At 39.5% G+C, this 27,796-nt stretch overlaps 1 protein-coding gene, 1 long non-coding RNA gene and 1 pseudogene across 5 annotated transcripts; 1 reads left to right on the forward strand and 2 right to left on the reverse strand.

Moving 5' to 3' along the window:
- Positions 1-1,063: 1,063 nt before the first annotated feature.
- LOC113642407 (GTPase IMAP family member 9-like) lies at positions 1,064-21,834 on the forward strand. Of its 4 annotated transcripts, none has more exons than XM_047812805.1 (5): positions 1,064-1,225; positions 4,514-4,561; positions 19,642-19,727; positions 20,386-20,416; positions 20,492-21,834. In XM_047812805.1, exons 2-5 carry the CDS (start codon positions 4,555-4,557, stop codon positions 21,355-21,357), a joined length of 990 nt encoding a protein of 329 aa, XP_047668761.1. In that variant the 5' UTR covers positions 1,064-1,225; positions 4,514-4,554; the 3' UTR covers positions 21,358-21,834. The 4 variants fall into 4 exon arrangements, with proteins under 4 accessions (XP_047668761.1, XP_047668759.1, XP_047668760.1 ...); XM_047812803.1 differs by having other exon boundaries at positions 1,065-1,225; positions 19,642-19,769; XM_047812804.1 differs by lacking the exons at positions 1,064-1,225; positions 4,514-4,561 and adding an exon at positions 9,708-9,833.
- On the reverse strand, positions 3,468-5,424 carry LOC125141091 (annotated as a pseudogene).
- On the reverse strand, positions 6,478-9,787 carry LOC113642462. The gene is made up of 5 exons (XR_003440568.2): positions 9,654-9,787; positions 8,781-8,854; positions 8,562-8,631; positions 7,534-7,707; positions 6,478-7,439 (listed from the first exon to the last, which is right to left on the reverse strand). It is a non-coding gene; the product is annotated as an uncharacterized LOC113642462 (long non-coding RNA).
- Positions 21,835-27,796: the final 5,962 nt, after the last annotated feature.

Consider the following 27,796-nt stretch of genomic DNA (forward strand, 5'->3'; position numbering starts at 1 on the left):
TGTTAACTTGTTGGTAATTGTCTCATCTAACGACCCACTTATAACATAATATAACTCTACACGGTTAGATAATGCTCCAAGTTTTCAGCTTCTAAAACCTCTAACACTCAGAAAAGAGAGAAAGAAAAAACAACAATCTCATTGGAACCAAAACAATCTCTCTCTCTCTCTGTGTGTGTGTGTGTGTGTGTGTGTGTGTGTGTGTGTGTGTGTGTGTGTGTGTGTGTGTGTGTGTGTGTGTTACAAATGTCAAGGTGATTCTAGGCCTTACTGGCACAGAGTTACAGAAGCTAAAATGGAGGGTTTCTTTTACTGAAACAAAAACACTACATTAGGTTTTTATATGTCTTAATGTAATTATAAATCATATTGTAGTTTATGTCTAGTCCTGTTATGAATTAAAAACAGATTCTATGTATGTATGTATGAATATGCATATGTGTGGACCCAGGAAGACTAGCTGATTGCATAGACTTTCAGCTAATGGGATCCATATAAACAAACACAAACAACAAAAAAATAAAAAATAAAATAAAACAAAGACAAAGACAAAAAATAAAATAAATAAAATAAAAATAACTTACACCTGGTGTAACACTACTAAAAAAAACTTTCCCCAACAAAACAAACAAAACTTATGAAGTCAAAAAGAATGGCCCAAGAATTGTTTAAATTCTTTAACAAAATTAAAATGATTTATTATATGAATGTTTGCCCACTAGGCATTAGTATCTGCTCACAAAAAGAGAAAAACTCAGAAAAGCTGTTCTGTGTGTATGTGTGTGTTTGGGAATTAAGTCATAACATTCACCTTGCCAGATGGCCCTTATCGCTCCTCGTTAAAATCGTCTCCTTATTGGCTAAATTTTATTATTGGGGACGTCAGAGTCTCGCTCTTTGTTACTGGCTGGCCCAACTGCCAAACAAATACCTGTTACCGGCTATTGGCTTCTAAGCTTGTCTATCTCTGCTCTATGGGGCACCTATTGGCTCATGTGAGGCTGGACTACAAACATGACACCGAATTTGTAGTTCATCAACTAGGAAGCGAGAGTCGGAAAAAAATTGACGGGAGTAAACTCCGTGTACAGTCTTCGGTCAGAAAAATAACTATTGTAAGGCGAACACAGCAATTTGGATTAAAAGGCTTAGATACTTCTTGGACCCTTGGGGATTTATTAAAAAATATTGAAAACTATGAAGCAAGGTGAATCAGATGAATCAGGTGAATCTTATTTTCACTCAGTGTGTCTCATACAGTTCTCTGCTATAACTGAATGCTTGTGTAACTTAAATAAATGTTATGTTCTGCTTGTGTGACTTAGCGCTTTTTTCCGTTGCAACTCATTTTATAAGATCTTATAAGTGCCATAAAACACTTCACAATTGCTTGTTTGTACTTTATCACACATCAAACTGAATCGTCATTCAGTTTGACAATACACAAATACACATGTGCACATAAACAATTCATACGCATTACACACCGTACACGTATCATTTATTATATACTTATTGGCGTACACTTATTTATGAATACTCATTTGGCTCTGTCCACTTATCAATGTGTACGTTGCCGTATCCACTTATCATTGTGTATCGCCGTATACTTATGATGATAACGTGCACGTATATAAACACTTATAAATACTGGGTACTTTACCGTACCCCAGGTACTTTACCGTACCCCCAGGGGGCCCCCACCAGCCCTACCTTATCTAGGGCCAACGCGTTTTCACCACCTGCCCGTTCAGTCCCGGCTGTGAGTTATATACACACCGGCGGTACGCCACAGGAATTTTCAATCCTTAATACTAAAAATATAAGTAAGTAAAAAAATGTATACACCAGAATTCACTCATGAGTTTTTTTCTGTCACACACACACACACCCCTCACTCTGTCTCTCGCTCGCTCTTTCCGTGTGTGTGTCTCTCACGACAGAATGCACCCATGAGATTTTTGTTCTGCCACACACACACACCTCTCCCTCTTTCTCCGTGTGCGTGTCTCTCACGACAGAACTCACTCATGAGATTATGCCTGTCACACACACACACCTCTCTCTCTGTCTAAGTGTGTGTGTGCCTCTCACAACAGAATCCGCACATGAGATTTTACCCTGCCACTCACACAGTCACAAATCACAACAAAAAACAACTTTATCTATTTCCCTTCTCATCCAGTTATTATACTGATTATACTGTATTTCACCCTTAAGAGTTCTTGACTTCAAGGGCAGCTGTCCGCCTCCCAGGGCCACCCCTCCCTTTTCAGGTCACAGATTCACTACGCACAGACTTCGAATATAACAGGCGTCTGCTTACCTTAATATTATGGCCGGCCTCTGTGACCCTTCAGAGAGAGTGGTCCTGGTCCCGGACACAGGTCACGCTAGCCCCTTTGAAGTCCCATCTGGGGTGCCATTAGATATGTCGGAACTCAGAGCCGGTCTCCAAGTCGACACATCACAGGGTGATCTCTTCTCTTAGGCCTTTAGTTAAATTTCACTGTTAACTCTATAATTACTACAAAAATACTGAGAAAACTCCTCAGACCTGGATGAGAATGAGCAAACTTCTTTATTGTGGTCAATCAGCCAACAAATTATAAATTGCCAAATTCAAAGTAACAAATTGCCAAATTAAAAGTAACAAATTGCCAAATTCAAAGTAACAAATGAAAACCCCCTAAAAGAGCATGTCATGCAAAATCAATCAAGAAAAGCAAGAACTCTCGCGACGTCCTTGCAAAAATAAAAACCACCCACCTTGACACGCGGACACGGGCATGCGCCCGCGTGCGCGCGCACGCGCCCCCACACGCACACACACACCTTCACCCCCGAAGAACCCAAAAAAAACCTCAGATATCTTCTCAATATATACCCTGGCGCTCCTAGGAGCCCAGGTGCCATATCACCTTATTTACCAAAATCATCTCCTATGTTTTCTAAATACACTGACCCAATTTCCCCTTATTTCCCATTACCTTTCACCCATATGCCCATTTATGGATTTTCCTCCCCTTATTTTTCATGACCTCAGACTAAACACCTGGGCCTTCTTCAGTCTGCACAACAAGTTTATGAGCACCACATGCCCATATATGGATTTTCCTCCCTTTATTTCTCAGGGCCTAGGTCTGTGGACCACTGTTTTTTTCATTCTACATAACATGTTATTGCTATGGACCAAGGTCTGAGAACCATGGTGTTCTTCATTTTCCATAACAATTTATGAGCTAAGGTCTGGGAACAATGGTATTTTCCCTTCTACATAACAAGTTGTTATTACAAATGTGCTCAGACTGACTAGGCCTAACAGCCCCGAATCTGGTTGCAATAAACATCTTTGGCCTACAACATCACCTACATATGTCTTATGACAGCAATTGTAATATTTTGCAAGGCCTAATACTTTACTTTGGTTATAGTATTGTAAGGAATAATATTTTAATTATTTCTACTAAGATTTTTTCCAACACTCTCCCCCAGGTGTTTTGTCTTAGTCTGTGATTGCCTCCGTCTTGTGATTGGTTCTTGTTCCCTATATCTACTGTTTGTTCATTTCCCTGTTGTGAGTCGTTGTTTAGTGTTAGTATGTGCTGTGGGCTTATGTCTGTTCCTGTTTCCTGTCCTGCTCAGTGTTCTGATCTGTTTTGCCTGCTTGTTTGTTACCTGTTTCTTGTTTTTGATTATTAAAAGGATTTACTGCATATGGATCCGCATTCGCCTGTGTCAACCCGTGACAAGCAGAAAATTCACCCCAGATGAAGCACTAGTAGTCCATCACAGGGCACAATGTGCACAATGCTCATCCATAACTATATGCATGTTAGAGTAGCCAATATCACTGAATGGTATGTTTTAGTGCAGTGAAAAAAAATCCAATAAGCTTGAGTACAAACACAACAACAATAACCCCAGCTCAAGATCAAACCAGAAAGCCTACAAGACCACGATATTCCTTGCAAAATAATACAAAGCAATTAATGATAATAGTAGTGTTTTGAACAATACCAATGCACTGTAGTAATGGTGAAGGCACTGGGTCCATCTGCTACTGGTTACTATTTATTGCACCTAAAGTCAGCATGGAGGTGAAGCAGGGCATCTGTTTTTTTGGCATTTTTCCAAATCCCAGGTTAGCATCACGTCAGGAAACCTTCAGGTTGACCAGTGTTAGGAGCTCTGTAAACTCCAACGTTGAGCCATGCTGTTTCAGGGTTTCACATAATTCCTGAATGTAGAATGTTCCAGACTTGGTATTGCGAAAAGAATAGAATCCTATTCAGAAAAATATTAAAATCAGTGATTTCATTTAAATACGATCAGCAACTGAATCTATATGACCAATAAGTTATAAACAGGGTTATGTATATAAATAAAGTGAGCTACTGTGTTGGTATTGGATAAGCAATAAAAATATTTCATATGTTCTTTTAGCTCTGACTCACTGATAAGAGACAGAATTTCAATCACTCTTTTGTTCTATACTAACCCTCTGCTACAGAGTAACACATGAGGAAATCTGCCCCTGCCGGGATGGTGTAGATGTATGGTAAGTCCTCTTCTGTATCATCAGAAGACCCTCCTGCCATACCAGTCACAGCATCTTCATATTTCTCACCGGCACATGCCTACATTCACAAATACACATATTGTTTGTTTTTATGAATATTTGTTATATGTTAATAACATATGTAGCATTTCCTGCATATATAATGACATTTTTATGAATATTTGTTTGGAATTATATGATTAGAGATCATTCAATCATTATCATATGCATAACCAAATTATAACATCTGTAGCATTTCCTGCATATGTAATGCAATAAATGCTGGTACATTTAATACAGTATTGTAAAATATTAAAGGAAAAGTAGTCACTTGGAAAATGAAGATCTTGGGCTACAAGACTCTTGCACTTATCTCCTCTGAAGGGATCTGTTATTTCCTTGATGTTGATCATATCATCCCAGGCAGAAATTTGCCCTTCTTTACCATGAGTCAGGAAAACGCAAACAAAACAGTCGGCATCTGCATGGTCCATTTCGGCAACTGTGTATAACCAAAAGTTAATATTGTTTATCCTACAGAATTTATAGCAAATAAATCAGCTCTCTGAACCATGTTGAAGTTCAAGAGCATTGTACCTTTAAGTATTTCCTCGAGCACCTCTGTCTTATTTTTGTTATCATGTATGTTCACTTCAAATCCTAAGACTTGAAATCTGAAATATAAGTAGCAAAATGTTCACAGTTTATTTTCTATCTTATTTTTACAACTGTACTTTAGGTATTTTAATCTTTAAAGGCTAGATTCATAATTATAAATATTCATTAGAAAAAAAGTGTGCCCTGTGATACAATTTACCAGAGCCTTACAAAACTAAAAGTCTAAAATGTTTATTTGTCCAGGAAAAAACAGATATCTATTCAGTGAAGACGAAACTTATTTCATTCAGTTTTTGTGTGCACCTTTGATTCAGGTTGTCTTTGTCTATCTTTGTTCCACGGCGTTCCTCAACAAATTGAAAATGTTCATGGTTGAAGATTAGTGCCAAGCCTCGCCTCTTGTGGTTCATCTTGTACTCCATTGTTGGATCAGTTTTACTATCAATCAAAAGCACATGATATACAAGTCTGATGCAGCATCAGGTTTCAAAGATGATTTAATTCTTTATTTGATCATACGGGATAATGTCGATGAAAATATAATATTTACAGAGGTCAGGTTTAATATGAAAAATACATTACAGATTGCAAAACTGTAAGGAGTAGCAGCTGTATTTGTTAATATTTATTCAAGGTGAAATCAGATACACAGCTTTCCAACGAGGGTCAAAGTGCCTTAAACTGAAAGAAATTCAATAAAAAACTGCAATTGCATCCACCAACTATACAGATTTGTGACAATATGAGTGGCTTCCCATGCTGTATCAACACTGTTCCCTCAAATATGAAAACATTTGAGCAACTTTTTGAGAGTATATTACATAAAAAAAAACTCTTTGTCCACCAGCCTCTGACATTTTCTGGCTCCTTAAACCCAAAGAATGAGGAAGTTAAATGACTTGCAAGTTTGAGCTGGATTATCTGATCAGACTCTACTTACTTTAGCTTCAGCACAAGTTAGAGAGCTATTTCTGAAACAAAAATGTTTTTTAAGAATTAGATTTTTTTTAAATATTAAAAATATCTTAATTGTAATGAACAAATTAATATAACATATATTTTATAAATATAATATTACATGATATAAAAAATATAACATTTTTATAAATAAAAATATAACTATATATTAAAAATATATATTTAAAATATAGCTACTACCTTATAGAAATTACAAACTTGAAACTAAACTTTAAAGGGCAATAGAACATTATATATATATATATATATATATATATATATATATATATATATATATATATTATATATATATATATAAATCTTTATGTGAGAATGAAGAGAAATGTACTGAAAGAAAGAGGTGAAACTCACCTGAGACCTGGAGCTAACTAAATGAAGGGTGACGACGAGCTCAGGTATTTAGAGAATGCAATCTTTATATAACAACAGCAAAAACTTTTTCTATACTGTTAAAAATTGCCCCGTTAAATAAAATTAAGTAACTGGCAGCACGGTTGCCAGCAAGTTACTTTTATAATAACAGTGTCTTCCTGTTGTTGAAATTTACACTTTGTTACTGTTTTTATAAATACAGCATAAAGCTGTTATTTTCTACATTAACAATAAATTATTGTCAAAAGCATTAACAGTTAATTAATGTTTATTTGCACTTTTTTAACTGTAAACTACAAATATGTTGCTATTATACTGAGAAATGGGCTTAAGAAAAAAACGTTTTAATAATGTACAAATATAGCCTTTGAAACATTAAAAATTGAACACAATGCAGTGTAACTTCAAAACGTGCTTTATTAAAACTTTGAAAAACAAAAGCCACTTTAATCACAAAATATTCTCAAAATTAGTGGCTGATGCAAGTGGAAAGACTAAAACTTTTGTTTCACTGAATAAACAAAACAATATATTATTAGAAAAAAAATTAATTAGTGACTGAGAGAAATACTGAGTGAATATGAATTATTGAAACATTAGTAAATAAGAATTACAAGAAATAAGAAGTCAAAATTTAGGTATTCAAGAATGAACACCTGAAAAAATTGTGCGACTTTCACACTAAAAGCATATTTTCGTTGTGTGTGAAGTGTATGTCTGAGGTATGTGTGTATGTTAGTGAATGATTGCGTTCACTTATATGAAGAACCATTCAAAATCCATTAGCTTCTTAAGGAGTCTGGCAACCCGAGTGTTGCATGATTTCTTTTTGTGAGCGACCTTTCCTTTCCACTTTGATAGGACTTGTCCACCCTTGGTGCCTTTTTCAGGATTTATGCCAATGAAGCACCTGAAAAAAATGAATACATTCAGAATTTTTGTGGGTAAATGTTTACATAACGAGAATGTGAATAGAAATTAATATATGAATTGAAGCATCTAACCTCTGAATAAATTCCAACGTGGATGCAGCTTGGTACTCCACATTGAAAATGTAGAAAGTCGAAAACACATCAGCAAGCCCAGACAGGAAACTAGACAGGACTAGATGCCCTTACAGATTATTTGCCCCTCAAAACTAATCATCCATTTATGAATGCAGCTTCCTGGTTTTTCACCTAAAACGTTCCAAATAAAAAACAATGTCAGGCAGTCACATAACATATTCATTTTCTACTGCAAGTTTACAAATAAATGCAAGGGAAACTGAAATCACTTTACCTTGTCACAGAGCCCTGTTCTTATAACATAACAAATGCATTTCAAAATGCTGATTGTGGACTGGTCTGGACAGACACAGAAGTCAACATGTGTACATACTGTGTATCAACCCAGTGAAATTGTTGCTGCAATTTTTATGATTTATTTAACTCAATATTTTTGCTCAATAGTTGAAGGGTAAAAAAAAATTATTAATTAGTCACCCTCACTTTCAAAAAGTTTTCATTTTCAAAACTAAGCTATTTTTAATATTTTTTCATCATTTCTGTTCATCCATTAAATGTCCAGTCAAATCCAGGGTAAATGGAAACACAAACACACTAGCCTGACAGACGAGAACAAACCTCATTGGTTCTCACATCAAACAAGCATTAAGCTTATTTGCTCTATATATGCTCAACTTTTATACATGAATAAACAAAATTAAATCCATACATTTACAATAACTTTATTAACTTTTTGAAGCATCAAACTTTTTTTTTGTTGTTGTTTTTGGACTTTCAGTTGATGAACAAAAATTGATGAGAGAATTTTATTAATATATTCATTTGTTTTCCAAACATGAATAAAAGTCTTAACCGCTTGGAACAACATGAGTGTGGGTAAAAGAAGGCAGAATATTTATTTTGTGTGAACTGTCCCTTTCAGTGTTGTATAAAAGCATTTACCATGTTTGCTAAAATACAGAAAAAACACCCTTTGTGGCTTATGCAATAAAATAGACTATACATTCATACAGTTCTATACATACCAAGGAGTATCAGTCGAGGAGTTGCAGGTAGTTCAAGTGTCCTTTCTACATCAGCTGCAGTGGAAGGTGCCTAAGACACAGTTGCAATGATTAGGACATAGAAAATACACTAACAATAATGCCTTGTATGCATTTAATTTTTAAAAGAGCATGTCTATTTCAGTTTTTAGGAAAATCATACCATGATAGAAAATGAACGTCAACAACAACAAAACTTACATTTGCAGAAAGGATCAGCCCTTCCTGAGACTCAGAGAAGGAGAACGAATTTACTACACCCATAGCACCACCTACTGGGTAGAGAGAGCGCGAGAGAGAGCGCGCGCGCGCGCGCGCGCGCGAGAGAGAGAGAGAGAGAGAGAGAGAGAGAGAGAGAGAGAGAGAGAGAGAGAGAGATTCCGATTAATCCTCAGTTACTCACCAAACGCTAATAAATCACCAATCCCTATATGAGAGAAGTCATTAGGAGTAAGTCTTGATCAAGACAAGTCAAGAAGCTTTTATTGTCATTTCAACCACATACAGCTGTTGCAGTACACAGTGAAATGAGACAATGTTTCTCCAGGATCACATAAAACAAAAACAGAGCTAAGGACTTAGTAAGTAGTCCTAGCCACATAAAGTGCATCTGTGTAACCTGGTGCAAACAGTGCAGGGCAAGATAAACAAGACAGTACAGGACAAAAGACAGTGCAAACAAAAATACAAGACATTATACAAAAGACAATATACAAAAGCACCCCGACCAGTGTAAATACTGTATATTCTATAGTACATGTGCAGAACTACTGGAATAAACACATTAGTATTAAAACTGTTGAATGCCACTCCCTTGTGTAAATAATATGCTATCAGGTGGAACATTTGCAAATATCAACACAGAAAAAAAACAAGTTTGCAAACATGTTCGTCCGGTTATGAAGTTATGAAGTATTTCTTGAATTAATTTGTAACTGTATTAATACTATATTCAAAATGCATTCATTCTTTCTGCGCATATACATATTTCGTTTTGTGAGACAGAAAGATTTTAGACATTGTGAGGAAAAAATGAAGATCACAAGGATTTTGTTATGTGTGAATGCCTCCTACCGGAATGAATGAGTGCCACAATCAGATCCAGAGTGTGATGTGTAAATGATGCCCTGAGAGAGGAAATGAAAGTGAAAGTGATCATTCCTGAATGCAAAACTTAGTTACTTAGCCACTGAAAGGTTGTGTGTTTGCTCCGTCCAACATAGAGACTTTAACCATCAACAAGTACAATGGCAGGTGAGAATTCAATTACGGATAATAATAATAATAATAATAATAATAATAATAATAATAATAATAATAATAACAAATCCGGTTTCCTCTTTTACGCATTGAGTAACGTTTCCCACTGGCACTGGTGCCAAACGTGTTCAGTGTGAAACGACCCGACGTTTAGAAGTTAGACGGTTACGAGTAAAATCCTTAACACCGAACACTTAGAAATTTAACAGCGAGTGTTTCATTTCACGTGAAAAGCAGGACAGAGTAACACTTAGAGAAACAGGCTCGGTAGTCGGTAGGGTGAAGCGGCAAAACATCGAACATCAAGCAATTGCGCGCAGAAGCAAAGGGGATACAAGCATGGGCGTAAATTTCATTTAACAGTAGGGGGGGGGACAATAAATGTAAAATTTCTCATGAGCAATTTTTGAAGGGGGGGGGACACAAATAATAGTTAAATTGTACTTATAAAGATATGTCCCCACAGTGAAAAACTTTGCTTCTATCATTATTATTGTAGTCATTTTATCTAGTCTATGACACTGCAAGGCAAGTTTATTTATACTGTAGCACATTTCATACACAATGGTAATTCAAAGTGCTTTACATAAAGAAAGTAAAACTATCATAAAAATAATCACAACAATAAAAACAAGTAATTAAAAAAGGTTTAAAATTTTATTTAAAATTAATTAAGACACTTAAAAAGAAATTGATTATACAAAAAATACAGTGAGGTCAGTTCGGACGTAGCACAGTGCTCATTTGTAAATGCACAGATAAACAATATGCTAATTGTGGCCGTTAATGTTAAGTTAACATTATGCCAAGTCGTCCCAAATAAAACAATGCATGGGAAACGGCTTTGGCGTGTTAGTTACAGTGCATTATGGAACAAGCAAGTAAACAAGCTAATTTTAACTAGATAAGTAATATTTTAATCGCTAATATAGCAGATTCATGGAAAAAACATCGGTAATCAGCATTTTTGCCGCAACTAATTTATGAATGAGTCTGCATCAACTACATTAAAGAGAATCGCTTAATTTAAGGTGAATAAAATCCCCGACTTAATGGAGTTGAACATTAACTGAGCCGCAGCCACACACCTGACTCGTGTGTGCAGAGTAGGTGAGATGTACTGGGAAAGCAGGCAGTGGGTCAAACCACTGTGAGGAAGGGGAGGGGGGACTCAACTAAATGCATTTCTTGCGGGTTTCTAAATGCATTTTTTGCGGGGGTTTTTCTACTTAGACAATTATTTAGGTATACATACATATATTTTTCATAATAGAGAGTGCGATATTTTTTTAAATAAATTTTTTTTGGGGGGGACAATACTCGGCGGGGGGGGGGGGGGATGTCCCCCCGTCCCCCCCGGGATTTACGCCCATGGATACAAGTAATAAATGTAATGTTGTTTGTTAAGCAATAAAATGAGACGACACGCGCTGGCTCTAGACCTCACATGTTTTCTTTACTTCCCGGTTGTTCCACATATGTCACGTGCTTAGTGACGTTGCACTCTTACACTTGCATACATTACATCTCCCTTTTTAAAAAAAAATAAAATAAACAGTTCTCAACATTAAGTAATGCATCAATCAACACAAACATTGTTCCTTAACTACAGTATATAACTAAAACATTTACTCTGATGCATTTACTTCAGCAACTGTGTTAGTGCATTTTAAAGTCTTTGAATCTTGCAGGAACTTTAACCTCTCTCCCAGATCTTGTTATGATAATCGGCTCGTTCTCACAAGATTTTTCTTGATGTGTTTGCTCTACCACAACAGGTAAGTCTGGAGTCCACTTTCCAGGTTTGCCTTAGTGCTCGACTCACTGTCACAGTCATCTCGATCACTTCTGGATGGAAACTCTTGTTCTTTTGTCTTTAACAGATGCCTTCTGTTTCTTCTATAAATCCTTCCATCAGGTGTGAAGAATGTATGACCGTGGAGAATCATTTTCTTCAGAACTGTTGCAGGATTCCAAATTTGTCCTTGCTGTATCCTCACTTTGTCTCCTGGTGATATGTCTGGCAATTGCTTTGCGTTTTTGTCATAATAAAGTTTTTGTTTTGACTGTCTGTTGCTGAGTTTTTCTTGAATTTGTTTGGTTCCCTTTGGAGTCAACAGTGTGGTGGAAGTTGGCAATTTACTTTTCAACCTTCTGCCCATTAGTAGTTGTGCTGGTGACATACCAATGCCATCTAACGGACTAGATGTTTTGGGTTCGAACTCCCAATTTTCTGCAAAAAACTTCAATTCTTGACTTGCATATTGTGGACCATTATCTGATATGATCACATCCGGTATGCCATGTCTTGCAAACATTGATTTTAATGCAATGATAACACTTCTGCTTGTAGTGTCATTCAGTTTTGCATCTCTGGAAACTTGGAGTAGTAATCTACACACAATAAATACTCAGAGCCATTGTGATGAAACAAATCGGTACCAACCTTTGCCCATGGTCTGCTAGGCAATGCATGAGGTATTAGTGGTTCATTTGTTTGACTATTTCGATGAGTGTTGCATATGGGACATTGGGATACCATTTTCTCAATTTGAGCTGACATGCCTGGCCAATATATGATGTCTATTGCTCTTTCCTTGCATTTCACCATGCCCAAATGTGACTCATGAATTCTGTCCAGCATTTCACTTCTCATCTTGTTTGGAATTATGAGTTTTGCAGCTTTGAACATCAGCTCTGATGTGTAGCTGAGTTCCTCTTTAAATGTCCAATATTTCTGAATATCTTTGTGCACTGAACTTTTTTCTGCAGGCCATCCTTTCATGACATATTCTTTCAGTCTCTGCATTTCAGGATCTTCAGCTGTTGCTTTTTTGAACTCTGTCAGTTTCTCTTCAGACATAGGTAGCTGAGGTGTGACATAGTTCACCACTAACTCTTCTTCAAGCAGGTCTTCTGTGTGTTCATCAAGGTACGCACGACTAAATGCATCTGCTATGTGCATCTGTTTGCCCGGCTTGTATGTAACATTCAGATTGTACCTTTGGAGTCTGAGCAACATCCTCTGTAGCCTCAATGGTGTCTGATGTAGAGGTTTTTTGTATATGCTCTCAAGTGGCTTGTGATCGCCTTCTACTTGAATGTCTCTGCCATATACATATTGGTGGAACTTTTCATATCCATATACAATTGCAAGTAGTTCCTTCTCTATTTGAGCATACCGACGCTGGCAATCTGTGAGCGCTCTTGATCCATATGCTATAGGTCTGTCATCTTGTAGTAAAACTGCAACCATGCCTTCAGAGCTGGCATCTACTGACAATGTTAATGGCTTTTTGACATCATAGAATTTCAAGGTTGGAGCATTCGTTGCTAAAGCTTTGAGCCTCTGAAAACTTTTCGCTTGTTCACTTCCCCAGGACCATTCCACGTCATTTTCTAGCAGCTGTCTGATTGGAGCACTTACATCTGACAAATTGGGAATGAATTTAGCTAAATACTGCAACATACCCAGAAATCTTTGTAGCCCTTGCTTGTCTTCTGGTGTAGGTAACTGAACTACAGCTCTAACTTTCTCTTCATCTGGTTTCAGTCTATTTGCTGTAAGTACATGACCGATGTACTTGATTTGTGATGTTCTGATGTGACATTTCTTTTTGTTCAGCTTGAGGTTATATTCCTTTGGAGCAATTTTCTCAGTCTGGCATCATGTTCTTGTACTGTTTCGCCCCAAACCAATAAATCATCCACAATGTTTATCACTCCATCCATGTCTTCAATCAACTGTGCTACTGCTCTTTGGAATACTTCTGATGCAGACGATATTCCAAAAGGTAAACGCAGGAATCTGTATCTTCCTATAGGCGTATTAAATGTACACAACTTGAAGCTTTCATTGTCCAATTTGATCTGCCAGAACCCTTGGTTGGCATCAAGTACTGAGAATATCTTGGCATTTGGCATATTTGCCACAACTTCTTCTACTGTAAGTAGAGGATAATGTTCACGTTTGATTGCCTTATTTAAATCTTGTGGGTCGAGGCATATATGAATTTTGTCTGGCTTGACAATTTTTACCATGCTGCTTACCCAATCAGTTGGCTCTGTTTGTCTTATTATAACTTTCATGTCTTCCATCCAGTGCAATTCTTCAATTATTCTTTCTTTCAGTGCAACTGGAACTTTTCTTGGAGCATGAATAACAGGCTTTACTGATGGATCAGTTTGAATATGATGATATCCTGGCATGCATCCTAGTCCACTGAACAGATCTTCAAACTCTTTCAGAATGTCATCATCATTAGCAGACACTTCATGTATCCTTTTCATCATGCCTAATGTCTGACATGTGGATCTTCCTAATATTGCAGGAGCATCTTTTTCAACAATCTGGAACAGAATCTTGTGATTTTGACCTTGTATTCACAGGTTAGCTGTTTCTGTCCCAATGGTGACATTTGGTGTCCAGAGTATGTAGTTAGCTTGCATGTGGATTTCAGCAGCTTTTCCATTATGTTTAGTGACATAACGTTGCATTCTGCACCAGTGTCCATCTTGAATTTCACATGGTTGCCTCCTATCTTGAGAACTTCAGACCACTCCTCTTTTTTATGGAATTCAGTAGTGACAGATTGTACATTTTTTTAGCTTGTTTCTCTGAACTTCTAGTGTGCCCAGGAACATATTTTTGTCACCTTCCTCTGTTCAAGCGTGTGCATTTTACTGGGGTGTGGTTTCGCTCATTCGCTCAAAAACACTTTTGCGAAGTGTTTTTTTTATTTACACTGTCTGCATGTTTGTCCATAGGCAGGGCATTTTCTCTGTTCGTGTTCATAACCACATCTGCTGCATTTTATGTCTTCACACAAACACTCCTTATTTGCACATTCTTGTTGATTTTTCGCTTAATTTTCACAGTTATGATCTTGTGCATGTCTACTTCTTCATTTAGTGCTTTTACTTGGCTAGACGTTATTTCGTTAGCCCGACAAATGTCCACAGCTTTTGCTAGCGTGAGATCTGCTTCTCTTAGCAATCTGGCCCGTACTGTGTCATTTCTTATGCCACAAACAATTCTGTCTCTAATTAGTGAATCATGCAATTCTCCAAACTCACAGTCTTTCGCCTTGTTCTTTAGCTCTGTGACGTAGGCATCAATATTCTCAGACGGTCCTTGTGCCCTCGTGAAGAACATGTGACGTATATAAGTTAGGGTTTTTCTCGGTTCACAATAGTTTCAAAATTTCTGTTTGCAACTTTTATTGCATCCTCACCCGCGACGTGCAGAAACGTGGCACATTGCACTTTTTCTGACTTTTCCGTGATACCGCTAGCCGTTAGGAACAAGTCAAACTTTTGTATCCAAATCTTCCAGTTTTCAGCAAGATTTCCCTGTAAAATTAGGTTCGATGGTGGCTGTAACTGTGCCATTTTTTTTTCGTTGCACTCACAACTTCTGACACCATGTAATGTTGTTTGTTAAGCAATAAAATGAGACGACACACGCTGGCTCTAGAACTCAAATGTTTTCTTTACTTCCCGGTTGTTCCACATGTATATGTCACGTGCTTAGTGACGTTGCACTCTTACACTTGCATACATTACAATTAATCTTAGATAATTACACAAAGTAAGATACTAAAGAACACCTTGTCCACATAGATCATTAATGAATAGCGCACACTGTGTTTAGATTAGCGCTGTTAAGCTGAGACAGAAAAACTGAGGATAGATATTACAAAGAGGATATTACATCTTAAATCCATTTAAAAGTGGACATTTCAAGGTTTATAGAGACATCATTCTCGTGTCTGTGCAACAATGATACCCTGAGTTTTGCTTCATTATAAAGAGCTGATTTACAAAGTCACAGCATTTTGTTTTTATTCAATTCATTGTATTTGTATTGTGCTTTTAACAATTGCCCATTGTCTCAAAGTAGCTTTACAGAAGTATGGAAACAGAAGAGAGAGAAAAGGAAATGCATATATAATAATAATAATAATAATAATAATAATAATAATGAGAAGAAGAAGAAGAAGAAATAAGAATAAAAATAAATAATATATACAATAATATAATATAATTAAAGTTTAAAATTAATTTAAAAAAGAATAATTAAAAATTTCCATCCATCCATCCATCCATCTTCTACCGCTTATCCGGGGCCGGGTTGCGGGGCAGCAGTCTAAGCAGGGATGCCCAGACTTCCCTCTCTCCAGACACTTCCTCCAGCTCTTCCGGGGGAATACCGAGGCATTCCCAGGCCAGCCGAGAGACATAGTCCCTCCAGCGTGTCCTAGGTCTTCCCCGGGGCCTCCTCCCGGTTGGACATGCCCGGAACACCTCCCCAGGGAGGCGTCCAGGAGGCATCCGAAACAGATGCCCGAGCCACCTCAGCTGACTCCTCTCCTCTACTCCTACCCAAAGCTCATGACCATAGGTGAGGGTAGGAACGTAGATCGACCGGTAAATAGAGAGCTTCGCTTTGTGGCTCAGCTCTTTCTTCACCACAACAGATCGGTATATCGACCGCATCACTGCAGAAGATACACCAATCTGCCTGTCAATCTCCCACTCCATCCTTCCCTCACTCGTGAACGAGACCCCAAGATACTTAAACTCTTCACCAAACTTAAGGGAGCAAGCCACCCTTTTCCGACTGAGAACCATGGCCTCGGACTTGGAGGTGCTGATTCTCATCCCCGCCGCTTCACACTCGGCTGCAAACCGTCCCAGTGCACGCTGAAGGTCCTGGTTTGAGGAAGCCAGCAGGACAACATCATATGCAAAAAGGAGAGACGAAAACCTGTGGTACCCAAACCGGACTCCCTCTGGCCCCATACTGCGCCTAGAAATCCTGTCCATATAAGTAATGAACAGGACCGGTGACAAAGGGCAGCCCTGCCAGAGTCCAACATGCACCGGGAACAAGTCTGACTTACTGCCGGCAATGCAACCAAACTCCTGCTCCGGTCATAACAGAGGGCCCCGGACCCCATACTCCTAGAGCACCCCCCACAGGTCACCACGAGGGACACAGTCGAAAGCCTTCTCCAGATCCACAAAACACATGTGAACTGGTTGGGCAAACTCCCATGTACCCTCCAGCAACCTGGCGAGGGTATAGATATGGTCCAGTGTTCCACGACCGGGACGAAACCCGCATAGTTCCTCCTGAATCCGAGGTTCGACTATCGGCCGAATTCTCCTCTCCAGTACCCTGGCATAGACTTTTCCGGGGAGGCTGAGGAGTGTGATCCCCCTATAGTTGGAACACACCCTCCGGTCCTCTGTCTTAAACAGACGGACCACCACCCCAGTCTGCCAGTCCAGAGGCACTGTCCCCAACCTCCACGCGATGTTGCAGAGGCATGTCAACCAAGACAGCCCCACAACATCCAGAGACATGAGGTACTCAGGGCGGATCTCATTCACCCCCAGTGCCTTGCCACTGAGGAGCTTCTCAACTCAGTGACCTCAGCTTGGGGAATCGACGAGTCAGACATGTCGGTGGGGTTGAGGAGACATGTTGGTGGGGTTGAGGAGAACCTTGAAGTATTCCTTCCACCATCCGAGGATATCCCCAGTCGAAGTCAGCAGATTCCCACTCCCACTGTAAACAGTGTGGGCAGGGCACTGCTTCCCCCTCCTGAGGCGCCGGACGGTTTGCCAGAATTTCTTCGAGGCCAACCGATAGTCCTTCTCCATGGCCTCACCGAACTCCTCCCAGACCCAAAGTGTTTGCCTCCGTAACCACCCGGGCTGAAGCTCGCTTGGCCCTTCGGTACCTATCAACTGCCTCCAGAGTCCCCCGAGCCTTCACCCTGAGTCTTCAGCTTGACGGCATCCCTTACTTCCGGGGTCCACCACCGGGTTCGGGGATTGCCACCACGACAGGCACCGGAGACCTTACGGCCACAGCTCCGAGCGGCCGCGTCGACAATGGAGGTGGAGAACATGGTCCTCTCAGACTCAATGTCTCCAACCTCCCCCAGGATCTGGTTGAAGCTCTGCCGGAGGTGGGAGTCAAACGTTCCCAGCAGACCCTCACAGTACATTTGGGTCTGCCAAGTCTGTCCAACTTCCTCCCCTGCCATCGGATCCAACTCACCACCAGGTGGTGATCAGTTGACAGCTCCGCCCCTCTCTTCACCCGAGTGTCCAAGACATACGGCCGAAGGTCAGATGAAACAACCACAAAGTCGATCATCGACTTCCGACCTAGGGTGTCCTGGTGTCATGTGTACTGATGGACACCCTTATGCTTGAACATGGTGTTCGTTATGGACAAACTGTGACTAGCACAGAAGTCCAATAACAGAACACCACTCGGGTTCAAGTCGGGGGGGGCGACAGGTGCCCATGTGAGCGTTGAAGTCCCCCAGTAGAACGACGGAGTCCCCGGTCGGAGCACTTTCCAGCACCCCTTCCAGACACGCCAAGAAGGTCGGGTACTCTACACTGCCATTTGGCTCATAAGCACAAATAACCGTGAGAGACCTATCCCCGACCCAAAGGCGCATCGAAACGACCCTCTCATTCACCGGGGTGAACTCCAACACATGGTTGCTGAGTTGGGGGGGCTATGAGCAAGCTCACACCAGCCTGCCGCCTCTCACCATGGGCAACTCCAGAGTAGTAGAGAGTCCAGCCTCTCTCAAGGAGTTGCATTCCAGAGCCCAAGCTGTGAGTGGAGGTGAGCCCAACTATATCTAGTCGGTATCTCTCAACCTCCCGCACCAGCTCAGGCTCCTTCCCCCCCAGCGAGGTGACATTCCATGTCCCTAGTGCCAGATTCCGTGTCTGGGGATTGGGTCGCCGAGGCCCCCGCCTTCGACTGCCACCCAATCCATATTGCACCGGCCCCTTACGGTTTCTCCTGCAGGTGGTGGGCCCACAGGAGATCGGCCCCACGTCGCTCTTTCGGGCTGAGCCCGGCCGGGCCCTGTGGGGCAAGAACCGGCCACCAGGCGCTCGCATGCAAGCCCCAACCCCGGGCCTGGCACCAGGGCGGGGCCCCGGTTGCGCCTTACCGGGCTACGTCACGGACCTTGATTTCACTTTACTCATAAGGGTTTTTTGAACCGCTCTTTATCTGGCCTGTCACCCAGGACCTGTTTGCCTTGGGAGACCCTACCAGGGGCAAAAAGCCCCAGACAACATAGCTCCTAGGATCATTCAGGCACGCAAACCCCTCCACCGCAATAAGGTGGCGGTTCAAGGATCACTAATGAGCAAGCCGGAGGCGGCGGCGGCGGCAAGGAAAAACTCCCTGAGATGATATGAGGAAGAAACCTTGAGAGCAACCAGGCTCAGAAGGGAACACATCCTCAAATTTTTATTTTTATTCAAACAAGAATAAACCTGTTGCAATTTAGAATGATGTCTTTCTCTTTTCTGTCTGACCATAAATGGTGTAGTATTTTAACTCGTCGTTGCTACATGAATAAAATTCAGGAGGTTCCTCATGTGGGACCATGGACTCGTATGGGCTACACATCATGGTCGTTGAAACCGTAAACAGCAAATAAAGATTAAATAAGAGCATTAACCCAAAGTTTATTAATGTACCATGTGAAATACCAGTTTATGAATACCAAGGATTAATTGTCTACCATGGGTAAAGTATGAGCAGTGTGAGACATGAAGATAACCCAGGTTTCTGTTTACCCAGGGTTTACAAAGACCCAGAGCTCTATATTTCAAGTGTGAAAAGTCCTAAATTCTAAACATTAATTTTAACAGAATAAAAACGGCATAATGTTATTGTTATTTTATTTCATTGTAACTTTTTATTTTATTTGGACTTAAACACATGATTACTTTCATTCTTTTTCAGCTTTGCAGAATGAGCTTACAGAAAAAAAGCCTTCACAGAACACAGAACAGAAGAAAACGTCCTGGATGCCTTCTTCAAAACTATTTGTATGTTTGGGATGTTTGCTTATTGTATTTCTTGGGATTCAGGTAGGCTGAAATGTCATGACTGGCAAAATACTTCTGTTATGAAGAGTTAAGTTATATTGTGTACAATAAATTGAGCTGCAGCTTAGCATTAAATGTTTGATAGAAGTTACTGAATATTTTATCTTATTCAGTTCAATTCAGTTCAAATCAGTTCAGTTTCATTTGTTAGTGCTTTTAACAATGGACATTGTCACAAAGCAGATTTACAGAAATAAATAAATTCTGGATATAATTAAAAAAAAATTATCCCTAATGAGCAAGCCAAACACAATAATGGCAAGAAAAAAAGATCCTTAGACCACAAGAGGAAGAAATATAAAATAATTATCAAATACTAATTGTAAAACACATCAGATGCTTCTATGGCTAAATTATTGGGCCGAAACATTGAATTGAATGTAGTTTACCAATTGACATGAAAATATTTTAATCAGCCAAAAGCAAATTCTAACTGATTCTGCAGCATGCACATGATCTGGTGTAAAATTCGCATTTCTTTGATGATATTTCCTCTAAATATCTGGAATCTGTTTTCACCAGCATGCTGGATCTGTACTTACAAACAGAATTTATATTGACTATCTATAATCACTGCTCCAAATGCTGTTTCCCACAGATACAACAGAACAAGGCTTCAAGTGAAGAAGGTGAAGTTATAATAATTTAAGCAAAAATATGATAAAAAGCCAATAAGTCAAGAAATTAATGTTTTGTTCTATCAGTTCAAGAATCCAGTGACGAGCTTCGAATCCTGATGATCGGAAAGACAGGTGTGGGCAAAAGTGCAACAGGAAACACCATCATTGGAAGAAAGGCTTTTAAATCTGATATGTCTTCTTCATCTGTAACCACACAGTGTGAGAAAGAAAATGGACATGTCCATGGCAGAAAAGTGTCTGTTATTGACTCTCCAGGGCTGTTTGACACTCAGTTATCTGTAGATGAGGTGGTCGGTCGGATTAAGCTGTGCATTCCCTTCTCTGCTCCAGGACCTCATGTCTTTTTAGTTGTGATTCAAATAAGTAGATTTACAGAAGAAGAAGAAAAAACAGTTCAGCTATTTCAAGAAATCTTTGGAGAAAAGTCCTCCAAGTACACTATGGCTCTCTTTACTCATGGAGATCAACTAAAGGGGAAAAATATTCATCAGTTTGTTCGAAACAATACAAAGCTTTTGAATTTTATCAAGAAATGCAATGGAGGATACCATGTGTTTAATAATGAAGACCAGAATCCAGAACAAGTCATCCAGCTTCTGGACCAGATTGATATGATGGTCACTGTAAATGGTGGAGACCATTACACTACAGAGATGCTTCAGGAAGCAGAGAGAGCGATAGAAGCAGAGAAACAGCGGATCCTCAAAGAAAATGAAGCACAAAGAAAGAAAGAGATAGAAGAGCTAAAGAAGAAGTTTGAAGGGGAGGCACTGAAGAAAGCAATAGAGCAACTATTTCGGGAACATATTAGAGCAGCAAGAATGAGAGGGTTTCTCGACAAAAATTTGTTAGCGGCGGTGGCGGCGGCGGGGGGGGAAAGCGGCGGCTGGGCGGGGCTAGGGGCGGGACAAGGCTTCTTTGTGAGATAGACCACAGACATTTAACAATTATTTTACTACATTTAACAATTATTCATTTAACACTAAATATAAAATTTAAACAACATATAATAAATAAGAAAGTGCAAAACAACATTCAAAATTTTGTGTACACGCGTTTTATCAACTGGTTATCCTCCAGACAGTGACGGACCACGTCTTTCTCTCATTTCGGCCGTGTGGCGCGCGTGCCCGCTCGCATTGTGAAGCGCGTCCGCGCTATTCTCCGAGATGCACTTGACGGCCTTTTGTCAGCGGAATTTTTTTATGTTTGGACGACCTAGTTAAGGCGGTAGGGCTTCCGAGCTTAGGCAGGCCGCCCGAACTGCAAAGTGCTGCGGGAAACCTTGGATTATAAATTTAACAACATGTAAGATCAGAATTTCTATTAACGTAATAATTTACTCCTAATTTTAAATATTGTTCAAATGTGTCAAATATTGTTTTTAAATAAAATAATAGAAAACATTCAAATGTTAAATGCTCAATTCTTTTAGATTTATTGTGATTGAAAAGTATCCCATGTTTAAATTTTCTTTCAGTAGTTATGAACAATTTTCAAAAAATCTAAAAGCCAGCATAGGCAGCCATAACATAGATGAATAGCAATGGTGCAGGCTGTTTTAATATTGACACTGTTGTTTCCTGGCAAACATTATTTTCAGACTGTTTATTTATTTAATCTTTAAAGAGAGTTGGGCAAAACTTTAAATTAATAAAATTAGCAAAAAAACAACAAGAAAAGCATTTTTTTTTTTTTTATAAATGTGACCTTGATATTACTGGTGAGTAAAATTACATGTAAGGAATCTTTATCCTTTTTTCCAATTCTGATTCTGTACACTGGCCCAGCATGGGTGATACCATTTTTTATAAGCATATAAGCATAAGCACCAGTCTAGCTGATCTTTTATTAACATTACAGTATAAAATCGCTTCACAAAAGCAAAGTTTAGTAACAAAACAAACTTTTTGTTACTCTGTATTGTATGTAAGATGTGTTCAGATCATGTAATATAATGTTATTACTTAGAGCAAGAAACATTTATGATATGTATCAGCAGTTCCTAGAAATACATTGGGCTCCAGTTTCCATTCCTGGGGAGATTTACAGCTAAAGAAAGCTACAGTAACAGCACCTGCAAAGACCACACTCACTTCTGCCACCCTGTCACATCATTTAGTCTTTTGTACAATATACACCAGAACTGATAATTACACAGTCGGTTGCTCTTGTCAACTCTTGAACTATAAGATTTCTGTTCTTAGATTTCATGACCTTGTCAAAGAACTGCTATACTGGGCTTTTTGTATTGCACTATTGCGCTTTCAACTACCCATGACCATCAGTCTGTGCTGCTGTACCATTCCAAAATTCAGGGCTATCAAGTGTCACACATTGAGAGTGACAGTCACACATTTGGGTCTTTTGTTACACTCTCACGCCAGACATTGTATTTCTCACACAGAAAAACTTTTTTGACTATTTTTCATATACGCCCAAAATGTATCAGTCTGTATCTATTTTTTAATAACAATACTAAAATGTCAAACCTTACTTCTACTTCTACTTATACCAAATCATACTTCTGGTGCCACTGTTGCTGTTTCTCCAGGCCTTTAAAAGGACATGGTGTCAGTGAGACTATTCAAATAACCTCTATAATTCATTCATTCATTCATTTTTTTCTACCGCTTATCCGACTTCTCGGGTCACGGGGAGCCTATCTCAGGCATCATCGGGCATCAAGGCAGGATACACCCTGGACGGAGTGCCAACCCATCGCAGGGCACACACACACTCATTCACTCACGCAATCACACACTACGGACAATTTTCCAGATGCCAATCGACCTACCATGCATGTCTTTGGACCGTGCCACCCACCTCTATAATTGTTTTCTATAATATATATGTCATGATTTAGGAGAACAAAATGCAAGTCAAAGAGTTTAATAAAGTTTGATAAAGTAAGACAAAAATAATCTTAGGAACAGGCACCGGCTAAGTGATCACCAATTGGGGGCTAGGCAAAATGTACATCTGTCTATAACTCTTGAATGCAAACTTCTTTTTAGTTTGAGCCATCTGCTCCAGACATTGGTGGTCTTTTCACCACGCTCAAGTCAAGAATTTATTGTCATTTCAACCATATATAGCTGTTGCAGTACATAGTCAAATGAGACAACATTTTTCCAGGTTTGTGGTGCTACATAAAACAAAGACAGGGTTAAGGACTTGGTAAGTAGTCCTAGCCCCATAAAGTGCATCTGTGCAACCTGGTGCAAACAGTGCAGGACAAGACAAACAAGACAGTGCAGACAAAAATTTACAAGACAATACAAAAAAGACAATACACAAAAGACAATAAACAGAAACAGTGCTGATACGTGTAAATACTGTATGTTCAACAATATTGCATGCAGTAATACTATAATGAACACAGTTTCATAGCAGCAGGTCCCTGAGATAATGTATAGGATTGTGCAAAACAACAAACGACTGAAATGTTGGACTGTATGTGCAAAACAAATGAAACGTTGGACAGTATGTGCAAAGAGGAAAACAGTGTGCAAAACAGCATGTAAACTGTTTAATGGATGTGAACAGCATGTAAAGAGGTTGATGGATTTACAGTATATTGGAAGTGTGTGTATTTCGTGTAGGTCTGTGCAGTCCATACAGATGATGTGCGTGTGTATGTTGTGGTCAGTACAGTTCAGTTTCAGTAATTAAGGAGTCTGATGGCTTGTGGGAAGAAACTGTTACACAGTCTGGTCGTGAGGCCCGAATGCTTCGGTACTTTTTTCCAGATGGCAGCAGGGTGAAGAATGTGTGTGAGGGGTGTGTTGGCTTTGCAGCCGCAGCATGTTGTGTAAATGTCCATGATAGAGGGAAGAGAGACTCCAATGATCTTCTCCGATGTCCTCACTATCCGCTGCAGGGTCTTGCGATCCAAGATGGTACAGTTCCCAAACCAGACAGTGATGCAGCTGCTAAGAATGCTCTCAATGGTCCCTCTGTAAAAAGTATTCAGGATGGGGGAGGGAGGTGTGCCTTTCTCAGCCTTTGTAAGACACTGCAACATTGCTGAACATGACATTAATTTGAAAAGTGTTGAACAGATCGCATGAGGTCAAGCTCAAACTAAACCCTGTTAAATGCAATTTTCAGCTGGATAAAGTCAGCTATGTGGGACACATCTTTACAAGTGAAGGCCTGAAAGCTGATTGTTACATCCTAATTTAGTCTAGAGTTGGGGGAACGAGTAACAGAATAAAAATGGTGTGATGTGTGGAAGCAGCACGGTTCAATTCCCAACCCCAGGGCTTTTAACAAAGACCAAAACTTAATATCAAAAACAAAAGTTCTTTTGTTGTCCAAATGTGGGAGGATTTCAAGGCTTCAAGAGAGGGAAAGGCCAAAATAAAGCACAAACATAAATCCTCTAACTATTAGAAAGAAACTAGCTAGACTACAAACAAAAACAAAACTTACAATAATAATCTAACTCCCTAACTAGCTTAAAAAAGAGAAATGAAAGAAAATGGCACCCACCACTTAACAATATAACTTGATAGGTAAAGAAATAAGAAAAGTATACACAAAAGAAGTAACTTATAAAGAAAATGGGTTTTCTTATAGCTTACAATAGCACTTTGGGAAAAATTCGATCAACCGAATATAAATCAACAATTTTAGGGTTGAGGAAAAGTGTGCGCGCGCACACACACACACACACACAGCTCTATGCAATGGTGCAGCTTTTTACTCCCTGCTTGTTAGAAGTAGAGAGCGGAAAAACAGGAAAGGGAGAGAAACGGGAAGAAAGGAGAAAAACACAAAAAACATACGTCCTTGGACGTACTGTACTGTAACACTGATCCTTCCAAGACAAAAGCAATCTCTGAGTTGCCAGTCCCCAAGGATGTTGCACATCAGTGTTTCCTAGGAATGCTAAATTATCTGGGGAAATTTATACCAAACTTCAGCGACATTGCCGGACCCCTCAGAAAGCTGACACACAAAGAGACTGCGTGGTGCTGGTAACAGCAACACCAAAATGCATTTGAAACCCTCAAGTCATGTTTGTCCACCCCACCTGTCTTAGCATACTATGATGTGAAGAAGCCGGTCACACTAACCTGCGATGCCTCATGTTTCGGGCTTGGTGCTGCTTGCATGCAGGAGGGCAGACCAGTTGCGTATGCGTCTCGCACTAGTGATGGTGAAGTGAAGCTTTCTTGAAGCAGTGAAGCTTTCAACCCAATTGTATCGAAAAAAGGTTCATTACCCGAAGCTTTTCAAATCAGAGCTCAACGAGGACCTCTGCTGGTGAAAGCGCTATACCAGAATGTCCCACAACCAAACAACGTATTAATTTTAGAAGCAAAAATTAATGGATTGACAAATTAAGTATAGATTAATAAATAGATGAATCAATATTTTAAATACATGTTGCATTGCATACACTTGGTAACTCCAAACAAAAATGTAATAAAGATAACTTTTTGTATGGTGAATGTGGACATTTTGACTGTTTTTAGAAAAAAATCAAACTCATGAATATTGAAGGTACATAATTGCAGACACTTTTACATGATTATATATCTGCCTTACAGACTACTGTACTGTAGGCTAGATGGATGCTTTGTGTTTAATTATGTTCTATTAACAATCAGCAGTCAGCAATCAGGTGTCCACCTGTTCAACATGACTATATAGACACACAGTCTTATTTGTAAGTGTGAGCTCGTGAAAGGGACGTTGTAAGTGTGAACTCATGAAATGGACAATGTAAGTGTTCTTGAATGAGTGATGCTTAAAGTGTAAATGACAGATGAAAATGAGAGGTATATTGCTTAAAGAAATGTATACATAATGGGATGGAAATTAATGTTTCTATAAGATTGGGGGAATTAATTGTAGTGATTTATGGGTAACTTATGTGATTTGATTTTTGTATAGGAACAGGATTTTCTCCACAGTGCTGGGGCTGAGCCTATTTCTTTTCTTGCTGACCACTTCTCCAGCATTAGAAAATACATGTTCACAGGGCACAGAAGAGCCAGGAGAACACAAAAAGCTCAGGGCCAGCATGTATAAATAGGGGTAAATGTGCTTGTGCCAAAACTGAAGTGGATTTTCAGAGCGGGGGATGTTGGTTTCACTCAGGTCACGCTGAACCTCAATGGATGCATTGGCAGTGGCACTCTTCACCTTTCTTGGTTCCATCACCTGTTGATCAAGAAGATCCCACAGTCCTGTCCCTGAAAAGTGGAAAAATTCACAAGATTTTATATGTGCAGTAAAATACAATGGGGCCATTATAGACTTCAAGTCCTACCTGAGGTCCCTGCAGGATTGCAAAACCCAATGGTTTTAAAACATGGATCCAGGAGAGTGGCAAGGGTCATTTGGCTTGCTGTTTCATAATGAGACAACCTCTCAGACATTAATGTGATGAGGTTGGTGCAGAGCTGTGCTGCTTTCTCATCAGTCACCACTTGCTACTTTGTAGATATAGCATGCCTCAACATGAAAATGAGGGGAATGACCTTGGAGCAAGACACAGTTTTTTTTCTGCAGAAAGTTCAGCAGTTGCATCCTTTAGTGGAGACAGTACACCAAGGTACTCCCACATTGTGTGGTACTCTGCTGAGGATAGAGGAGCCAAATCTGTCCTCAGGGACATAGGGTGCAGCACCAACTGGTTCACGCTGTTCATAAAGTCTGGACAGCATGTCAAATGTGCTGTTCTAGCATGTCTCTACTTCCTGTTGTAATTTATGAGCAGGTTTGCCCATCTGTTGCTGGAAATTGACAAGTCGCTCCTTTGCAACAGTGCCTGATATAAAATAAACAACAAACCTCCTTGCCTTGCTCCTGATCTCTTGAAGCCCTGGGAAGTCAATAGCTTTTTTAACAATAAAGTTGTTCTTTACTGTCAATGAAATGGCAAGTAACAGCTAATAAGAGCTAATAAGAATCCATATGTATTGATGTCCACATATCCGAAGTCAAGGTCACAGCTGTAGCCCTAAGCACTTCTTCTTTAGCTCTCTGTTTCTTCTCTGTAAACCTTTCTCCCACCATTGTCTTCAGTGTTTGCCTTGATGGGAGCATGTATGTAGGATCCAAGAGGCTGACAAAATTTCTGAAGCCAACATCCTCCACAGTGGTAAAAGGCTGTGAGTCTTGGACAATCATGTTTACAAGAGCCTCATCAATCTTGTCTCTTTTGTTTCCTACAACAGAGAGAGAGAGAGAGAGAGAGAGAGAGAGAGAGAGAGAGAGAGAGAGAGAGAGAGAGAGAGAGAGAGTCCAATTAATCCTCAATCTTATTATTTAATGTATATTCTTATTGTATTTCTATAATTTACTATTTTACTTTTAATTATGCACAATGTACTTTGTTTAAATTTAATT

The sequence above is a fragment of the Tachysurus fulvidraco genome, chromosome 4 (assembly GCF_022655615.1).
Source record: "Tachysurus fulvidraco isolate hzauxx_2018 chromosome 4, HZAU_PFXX_2.0, whole genome shotgun sequence".
NCBI classification, from domain to species: domain Eukaryota; kingdom Metazoa; phylum Chordata; class Actinopteri; order Siluriformes; family Bagridae; genus Tachysurus; species Tachysurus fulvidraco.